The 9,187-nt window shown below is 44.6% G+C and overlaps 1 protein-coding gene across 1 annotated transcript; it reads left to right on the top strand.

Moving 5' to 3' along the window:
- The first annotated feature begins 391 nt into the window (after window positions 1-391).
- LOC123114830 (serine/threonine protein phosphatase 2A 57 kDa regulatory subunit B' kappa isoform) lies at window positions 392-6,124 on the top strand. Its single transcript, XM_044536230.1, has 4 exons — window positions 392-1,843; window positions 2,461-3,158; window positions 4,177-4,288; window positions 5,842-6,124. The coding sequence occupies exons 1-2, from the start codon at window positions 752-754 to the stop codon at window positions 2,827-2,829; spliced, it is 1,461 nt and encodes a 486-aa protein (XP_044392165.1). The 5' UTR covers window positions 392-751; the 3' UTR covers window positions 2,830-3,158; window positions 4,177-4,288; window positions 5,842-6,124.
- The last annotated feature ends 3,063 nt before the right edge of the window (window positions 6,125-9,187 follow it).

Below are 9,187 nucleotides of genomic sequence, written 5' to 3'. Positions count from 1 at the left end.
TTTTTTTCTTTCTTTTCTTTTTGCACTAGGCCCTCGGAGGTGTTCTTGTAATGCCTCTTTGTGATCAATGAATTTGGTAACTCTTCTACTAACCTTTGGAAAAAACAATTATATCTCATTGTTCGTGCATAGACCATTTCCTTGTGAATGGTTTTTCATGTGACATGCAACCAACTTTGCTCCAAGGTTCGTGCACTACATTTCTGTTTTCTATTTCTGTGATTTTGCAGACTTGTGAATCAAAGAAGGACTGACATTTTCTTTTCAGACCACACGAAACCTCAAAACCTTCCATCGTGCGATAGATGGGAATCCAATCCTAAACGGACGGCCGAGATGCATCCTGCCACCCCTTCCTTCTTCCGGTGGCCATCGTTCCCCGCAAACAGCTGTAAACTCCAGCTCCTCTCCCCGCTCGGCTCCCACTGCGATTCCGCCCAAACCGCCAAAGGCTCTGCACTTTCTGCCCCCCTCCTCCTCCGAGATCCCATCCATGGCGGCGGCCTCGGCGTCCCGCCTCCGGATCTAAACCCCCCCACACAGCCATTGCGGGGTCTGTGACCGGCGCCCCGACAGCTGCACGGGTCGCCGCAGCCGACCCGTGTCGTTGCCTTGCAAGATTTGCTTTGCCGCTGCGTGTCCTGGGTAGGTGGTGGGCAGTGGGTTTACTTCTCCCTGGTCCGTTCATGCTTCCTTGAAATGGGTGTCTGACGCGAGGGGGGCTCGGCGCTACGGACTGCCTGCCGCCGCCATGTGGAAGCAGTTCCTTGGTAAGCTCTCGGGGAAGTCGCCGAAATCCGGTGGAGGCGGGGGCTGGGGATCTCCGCCGCCCAAGTTCCCAACGTCGTATGACGTGAATGGGAGGCAGTGGGACTCGATGCGGGCGTCTCCTCCGCTCGCGGCTATCGCCGGAGCGGAGGGGGAGACAAGGGAGGACGTGTTCCTCCGGAAGCTGAACGTCTGCTGCGTGTTGTTCGACTTCTCCAACGACCGGGGCCGGGACTCTCCGGAGAGGGAGAGAAAGCGGCAGGTGCTCATGTCTCTCGTCGACTGCCTCGGCACGGCGGAGGAGCCCCTCACGGAGGCGATGGTCTCGGCCTGCGTGCGTATGTTCGCCATCAACCTGTTCAGGGTCTTCCCGCCCAAGGTCCGGCCAGGCACCGGGGCAGCTGCCGAGGCTGACGAGGACGATCCGTTCTTTGACCCCTCATGGTACCACTTACAGGTCGTATACGAGCTGCTCCTCCGGTTCGTCACCTCTCCGGTCATTGATGTGAAGGTGGCTCGCAAGTACATGGACAATTCGTTCATCTCTAGGCTGCTTGATTTGTTAGATTCTGATGATCCTAGAGAAAGGGATTGCTTGAAGACAGTATTGCATAGGATATACGGAAAATTCATGGGTAATCGGCCCTTCATCCGCAAGGCTGTGAGCAATATCTTCTATAGGTTTGTATCCGACGCTGATCGTCACAATGGGATTGCTGAACTCTTGGAGGTGTTCGGGAGTGTGATTAGTGGGTTTGCGAAACCACTGAAGGAGGAGCATAAGTTATTTCTGTGGAAGGCATTGATTCCTCTTCATAAACCGAAGACAGTGGGCATGTATCTGCCGCAGTTGACATACTGCATTACACAGTTTATTGACAAGGAACCAAAGCTCTCAGGGACTGTGATCAGAGGCCTGTTGAAGTACTGGCCAGTGACGAACAGTCAGAAAGAGATGATGTTCTTGGGGGAGTTGGAGGAGGTGCTGGAATTGACAGAAATGCCCGAGTTCCAGAAGTGCATGGTCCCATTGTTTCGGAGGGTTGCACACTGCTTGAATAGCTCTCATTTTCAGGTGAAATTTTGTCCCAGGATATCAATCCGCAATATCCTATTGCCAGTGTTTGTTGTTTTATTAAGTTTCTTTACTAGCTTATACTCCCTCCGTCCCATAATACGAGTGTTTTGACACTAGTGTAGTGTCAAAAACACTCTTATATTATGGGACGGAGGGAGTAGCTCTTACCGTTGGTTGTCAGAACACTCATTTAGTTCAGGCAGTTATTTCAATTGAGAATCTATTGCATTCTTGTGGGTGGTATTTGTATTTAGAACCAGCATCACATTTACCGCCAAGATATGTTCTGTTGTATTCATTTTCAAATTATACTTTGCTCACAGAATTCACTTCAGAGATTCTTCACATTTGGATGTAGCTGCTATTTAATTGGCCACAATGGCTAATGCTGAGTAATCACACCAATGCAAATTACATTCTTTCCTTTCTCCTTATGTTGTTTGTTGGAGTTTTTGTTTCTTTGTATGCCTATATAAAGCTTTACAGATGCGGAACACTTCTATGCGCCATGCGCTCATGGATGGAGAAACCTGTTGTTTTTGTTTGTGACATGATTTATTCTACAATTCATACAATCCTAGCCTAGAAACTGAGAATATTATTCCTGCTTACAGGTTGCTGAAAGAGCCTTATTCCTGTGGAACAATGAGCACTTGTTCGGTTTGATCTCTCAAAACCACCAAGTTATCTTGCCAATCATATATCCAGCTCTCGAAAGGAATGCTCGTTTGCATTGGAACCAATCGGTTCTGAATGTTACAATGAATGTCAGGAAAATGTTCTTCGACATGGATCAGAAGCTGCTGTTGGCTTGTGAGAAAAATTTCCAAGAGGAGGAAGAGAAGCAAGCCGCATCTGAGGAGCGGAGAAGGCTTATATGGGAGCACCTTGAGAGGAATGCCGCATTCCATCCAGTAACCAGAGACATCAGCTTTGCTGCTTTTCCTAAACCTGCTCCTCTGGTAGCTCCCACTATGACATAATATATATGTGTTCAAATGTACTTCATTCCACTCCATTTATAGCACTATGGGTGCTGTGCAGGGCATTTTGTCAACTTTGTCCCCCCCCCCCCCCCCCTGTTTCAAAGTCTGTAATTAATAGTTTCTTATTTGAGGACGAACCTTGATGGACATTTCTTTCTTTGACAAGATAATGCCCAATTCTAGTTGATTGTTCTGTGAAACAACTTTGGATATGGGAGGTCGCGATTTTTTACTACAGCTGGTGTCATGTGGATGCCAGTGTATTTCGAATTTTCCAGATTCTGATGAATCTGTTCACCAGATTTGATGGACGAGCAAACAACGAGGTAAGTCCACAGTGCTTTTCATGCTTTATAACTCAACTACATTGTGTCGCTTGCTTAGTAGAATAGGAAATCTGAACTTCACACAGTAAGCATTGCTACATGTTCTGATATTGTATATCTTGCCAATTCATGACAAGAACATTGCTGCATAATTAAGGATGATTTGCCTTTGACATGGTAAATACCAAAGTCTTGGCTCCACATTGAAAAATGTCCTTATATTTTTAACGTCTGGATCAATATTATCAATCAATGTGTAAAATCTCTTTCTTGTACCTTTATTGCCCTTCATTGTCAGCAGTGGTATTATGATTAACTGTTATCATGGATGATGTTGTCATGAATAATGATAAAGGCACTTAGTTGATAAAATCAAGTCTGGTCCCTGGTGCAAGTAGCAACCATCTACCAATGAATGCAAGAGGGACCTAATTTCACCTAAATATTCAATGGCAATCAATTCCATCCATCTGCAAGCTCAGTGCACATTTCTCAGTCGGATGGATACTCATAAGAGATCTGATTCATGGCATGACTACGGATTTAGTCCCATCCAATTAAGATTTAACTTGTCTAGTTATCCCCAGAAAAGATACTCTTACAGGGTTTGGTAAGATAAGCTTGATGGAGAGTAATAATACTTAATACTAATTATTGGCTTGATTAGCACTGATTCAAGGATCTAGAAATACATATACTGATAAAATGAAGAATTTCCTATGCTGCTATTTTCTGTACATTCCTTATTGAACAAACTGTGTTACAAAATTGTGCTATCTCTATTGCACTAGCAAACAACACATCAACTGCCACAGTTACGTTTACCCTGGTCAAGTCCTTTTTGTTCCTACTGGTGATTGATAGTTGGACACTTGGTTCGACCTGACACACTGCAAACTTGAGTTGGTCTATAAAAGGTCTCACACCCATACAGATAGCCAGTTAGCCACTGTCCACTCCATATATTTTCCTCCTTTGTTCTGCTCATAGTCCTTTTCTTCTCTTTTGGTGTACTTAGATACTTGTGTAGAGATATACATCGAGATGGACAACCCTCCGAGTACGCAGGACATGTCCTACTATGATCATGTTCAGAAGCGCCATGAGGAGAAAGGCTGCTTATATGCATGGTAACCTTTCTGTTCTGTTATAGTTATGGACAACTCTTGTTATTTTGGTCGAGTTCTTGTTGACGTATTCTGCAATGAGGAATCACTCTGAATTTGAACTTGCTTTAAGGTGTATAAGGCCACCTTAGTGAATTTTTAGTATTTATTTTATTTTATTTCAAAAATAGAGTAAATTTGCATGATATTACTCGTGGCGTCTAAGTTCTTTATAAAAATAATACTCCCTCTGATCCATATTAATTGACGCTGCTTTAGTACAACTAGGGAGTATTATGTATTTCTGACTTATCAATAACCTGTTTGATGTAACAAGTAACATAGACAAGATTTATGTGTCACGCGATCATTCTAACATACGCCAGAATACTAGTTTATGTGTCACATGATCATTCTAACAAACTAGGTAGGCAGTTTACGTCGTTTACCTTTCTCATATTTCCCGAGTCCCGTTTCTTGTTATTAAACCTAAGAGTTAGCAGTACCTAACCGTGTATGAAAGAAAAAGAATCAGTATGATTTAGGTCCTCTGTAATTCAAAGGAATTTCATAGGAAGTTTGGAGGATTATGCTTCTTCGGAAATGTTCTTGAGAACATATGAATTTTTCCTATAGACTGCTTTGCATGCAATTTCAAGGAAAATTTCCACCTAGTCCAACCTCATGGAAATTATTCTTATTTTCAGTGAAAACTATGGCAAACACTATGCCTACATTCTGTGTTTTTCATGTGGTGCAATCAGACAACCTGAGCTACACTACATATTTCCGCGTTTTTGGTTCATGTGAATTCAACATGGCATGGCATCCAGTTTCTTCATTTTTCTTGGTTTGAAATCCTACAAATCAGAGAGGCCCTAGCGAACGTCACGCATTTGGTACAAAAGCATTTCAAGTTTTTAATCGAACTTTTCCTGTATTGCATGGTGAAAATGATGCGGGTACAAAATCTGGAAATTTTGGATGGCCTCCTTAACAATAGCCCAGAATGCAAAAGGTGCTCTTGGGCTTGTTACAAAGCTTGGTTTTCCCAGAGAAACTAATTAGCCTGATGGTTCAACTTCCTTCCTCATTTCAGTGATTTAATCACAGTTGGGTGGGGTACATTACTTCCTTGCCGGCAAAGCTTTCTTACAAAACATTTCCAGCATCTATCGTCATTAAGGCCCCAGTTTGGTGAGGGACTGCCATTCAGGGAGGTAGGAAGTGATCTTTCACCTTTATTCCTGAAAGGGATATCCACCAAACAAGTGACCCAAACCTTTGGCTCATTAGATAAAATGGAAAATGATATCCTGTTGGCGAGTGGTAGTAGTTACTGGTCATCTTCATGCAGCTTCGCCTGGATCTTGTCTTTCGCACTCCATCACCGAGAATTTAATTATACCATCAAATCAGTTTGAGATCACTCCAAGATGCAAGTAATTTTCAGATATTTCACTATGAAATTATGCAGTGAATCTCAGTTCAAGTTACAAATTACTTCTGATACTTAATCTTGCACCGGTTTCTGGTTAACAACTGTGGATTTTACATTGGAAGCCTGTCGCTTGCAGCCTGTTTACACTGTGCTGTTGCTTCTGCTGCTACGAGACCTGCGAGTGCTGCATGGAGTCCTTGTGCTGCTGCGGCTAAATTTAGCTGCACATTTCTGCTGTTGCATGGAGATCTGGCAGGCTGGGCTGTACTGTGGAAAACCCATATCGTTTTGCCTTGGTGAGCTGGTGAATAGGCATATGTGGTTGTTTGAATAAAAACTGTAGTTACGTCTCTATTGTCATGTATGTTGTTGGTCGCCAAAAATAAGATAGTATGTTGTTGGTGTGTGTTTGCCTTTGACGATTGTCATGTTTCTAGGGAGATCCTCCGATTTTGTATTGAACTTTCATCTATATCCATACTTTTAAACACCCCACTATATACCAATATAAAAAAAGCGAGTTGCGAAGACCCAACACTTCTCACCTGTTTAACCGTGTCTATGCTACGGTGTATGTCGCTTCGGTGTTTAGCGCTAAACGTGTTTAGCGCCATGCGTGTTAAAGTGTTTAGCGCTAAATATGTTTAGCACAATGCGTGTTAAAGTGTTTAGTGCTAAACGTGTTAAAGTGTTTGCGATCTGCTGAATGAAGACGGTGATGCGTGGGATCGCGCCAAGTTAGAGGTAATGTTTTCCGCAGATGATGTGCAAGATATACTCCAGATCACAATCGGAGGCCATGGTATGGAGGATGTTCCCGCCTGGAACTTTACAAATAACGGGTCCGGTCGGCCTATCACCTATGCATGGAAAAGAGGCGAGCAAGAACCGGACAGCCGGGCTCTTCGTCGTCGGTAGCGAAGCACCAGGGGTGGATGGCGTTGTGGGGTGTCAATGCACCTGGCAAAGCAATTATACATGTGTGGAGGATGATGAAGAATGGATTAGCTGTAGGTGCAGAGCTTCTGCGGCGACACATCAAAGCCGGGGTGTTCTGCCCGGCTTGTGGACGAGAGGAATCATTGTATCACCGGTTCTGGTCTTGCTGGCACTCGGTGAGGTTTTGAAAGGAGTTGGGCTCGGTGTTGGGAGTGAGGGTGGCGATCCCACCTGTCCCGGTGTGCTCCCAGAGTCGACTCACGGACGGGTTGTTACAGTGGCTGACAGAGGCGGACGAGGATTCAAAGTCTATGATGATACATGGCCTTTACGCTTTGTGGCTTGCTAGAAACGACACGCGGGATGGAAGAAGGATTGAAGATCCGGCACTATTGGCGACGCGAGTCAAGATACTGATGGATGAGTGGAGGACGGGCCATGAGACCCGGGTTCCGACAGTGAAGCAGGTCATCAAAGAATGATGGAAACCACCGGAGAGTGGCTGGATGAAAGCTAATGTAGATGGGGCCATGGTCAAGGAAGGAACGGGAGGTGGTGTCGGTGTTATCTTCAGGGACGAAGACGGCGCATTCCGGGGGGCAGCTTCCCATTTTCTCCCTAACTGTCCAAAAGCTGAGACTGCCGAGATACTGGCGTGTCGGAAAGCGGTGCAGTTGGCGATCCAACGAGGTATTCAGAAACTGCATTTGGAGACGGACTCACAGGTAGTAGCCAAGATGTTCGGAGAAGAGGGACGCAACTTATCGCCGGTGGGACAAACGACAGAAGAGGTAAAGAATATGATCCGAACTAGGGAGGAGTTCAAGATCACTTGGGTCAGGAGAACGGCTAATGGGGCAGCCCATATTCTTGCTAAGCTAGGTGTTAATTCTCGTACTTCAGTTTTTTGGGACTTAGATCCCCCAATTTGTATTCTCAGTACTGTTTCAGACGAGATTCCTACTTTGAGTTAATAAAGAGGGTTTTAACGTTCAAAAAAAACATGCGTGTTTTCATTAACGTGTTTAGCACCTTGCTCTAACTAGTAAATGTGTACGTGCAACGCATGTTAATATTTACGTAATATATTAATTGCACGTGAATATTAGATATGCTATTATTTGGGTGTTAATTCTGTAATTAATGCAATATTTGGTATGATATTAACTGGACGTTAAACACGTTGAATGTTTGCCATTGGAGCAGTCTAAATCGTTGGATTGACTTAGTTTGATATCCGAGATCAGTTGGATCTGCCTCTTTGGGTCTTTTTATATTGGTATAGATATAGATTAAAACATATCTAATATCAGTACTAATCAAGTAATTACATTCTACCTAATATCAAAGATGCAATTAATATCTGCCCAATATACTAACAAGAAATGGAATTAATATCTTGTCTAATATCGTGTGCGTTGGTTACTAGTGGAAGTAAGCACGGAAATACTCGGCTTTTGTGTCGAAGGTTACATACAATCTTGTTATCAACAAGCACCTAAATCGGTGAAATTCTGTGTAGAACCTGATCCTTGGCCATGTTCATCGGAAGAAAGAGGTTCATTTCTACCAATTCGTTTGGGTCCTTCGTTACCGTCAACTCGTTGTCGTGTGGTGACCTCTACTTAGGCTCCGCCATAGGTGTGTGGGGTCCACAGGCACCGCCTCCTAGCCCGCCAGTGCTTTGTAACCTTTTAGACTTTAAAATTGCCAATGTATTTTCCGTCTTTTTATCTTAAAAAGATTGTTTTTTCTTCTGAAAAGTCTAAAAACAAAATAAAATAAAAACCGGCACTAAATTAATAGATTAGTCCATAAATTACTAATATCTTATGCCAAAATTATGCAATAATGATATAATTGCAGCGTGAAACAAGCAAAAACTTATAGATACATCTTAAACGTATCAACACCCCAAAAAGCGAAAACAACACTGACGGTGGTGCCACCACCCGATCCTTCAAAGGAATCTTGGCTTTGCTCGAAGAGCTCGATCCAATAGCTGAGAGTGTGTAGATCTCCTCGACGACCCCTCCAAGGAGGATAGCGATGCCGACTGGCGTTGCCGTTGCCGTCCGGCAAGCACTGGCCATGCTTTCACCCAGAGGAGCACAACCACCATTCCCATGTCGTTGCACAATGCCGATGAGAATATCCACTCACTCTCACACCCTACTGTGACACGACCGCCAATGCCACATAGGGCCACCACCGACCTCATTGCCCGCTAACGCCGACAAGTCAGAACTATCCCACTGGCTAGATCTAGCGCCCTTCCCCGCTGCACCACCACGCAGCCACTCGTAGCCACCGAACAATGCCTAAGCAGGGCAGGAGAGCTACCACCTCATCCCGTACCTGCCAGAGTGAGCCACCGGGCCGGACCAGTACAGGGCGCCGCCCTGTGCCGCACCTGTCAGCACCTTAAATCCAGCTACCATGACAGCCAAAAGGGCAACGACGAAGGGCACCAGCAACACACAAGGAAAAAGTGTTGCAGTGGTAGCCAAAACTGTTGCCATGGCAACCAATCAGGCCACGAG

Source organism: Triticum aestivum, chromosome 1B (genome assembly GCF_018294505.1).
Source record: "Triticum aestivum cultivar Chinese Spring chromosome 1B, IWGSC CS RefSeq v2.1, whole genome shotgun sequence".
Lineage (NCBI taxonomy): Eukaryota > Viridiplantae > Streptophyta > Magnoliopsida > Poales > Poaceae > Triticum > Triticum aestivum.
This window is presented reverse-complemented; position numbering and strand designations above follow the sequence as displayed.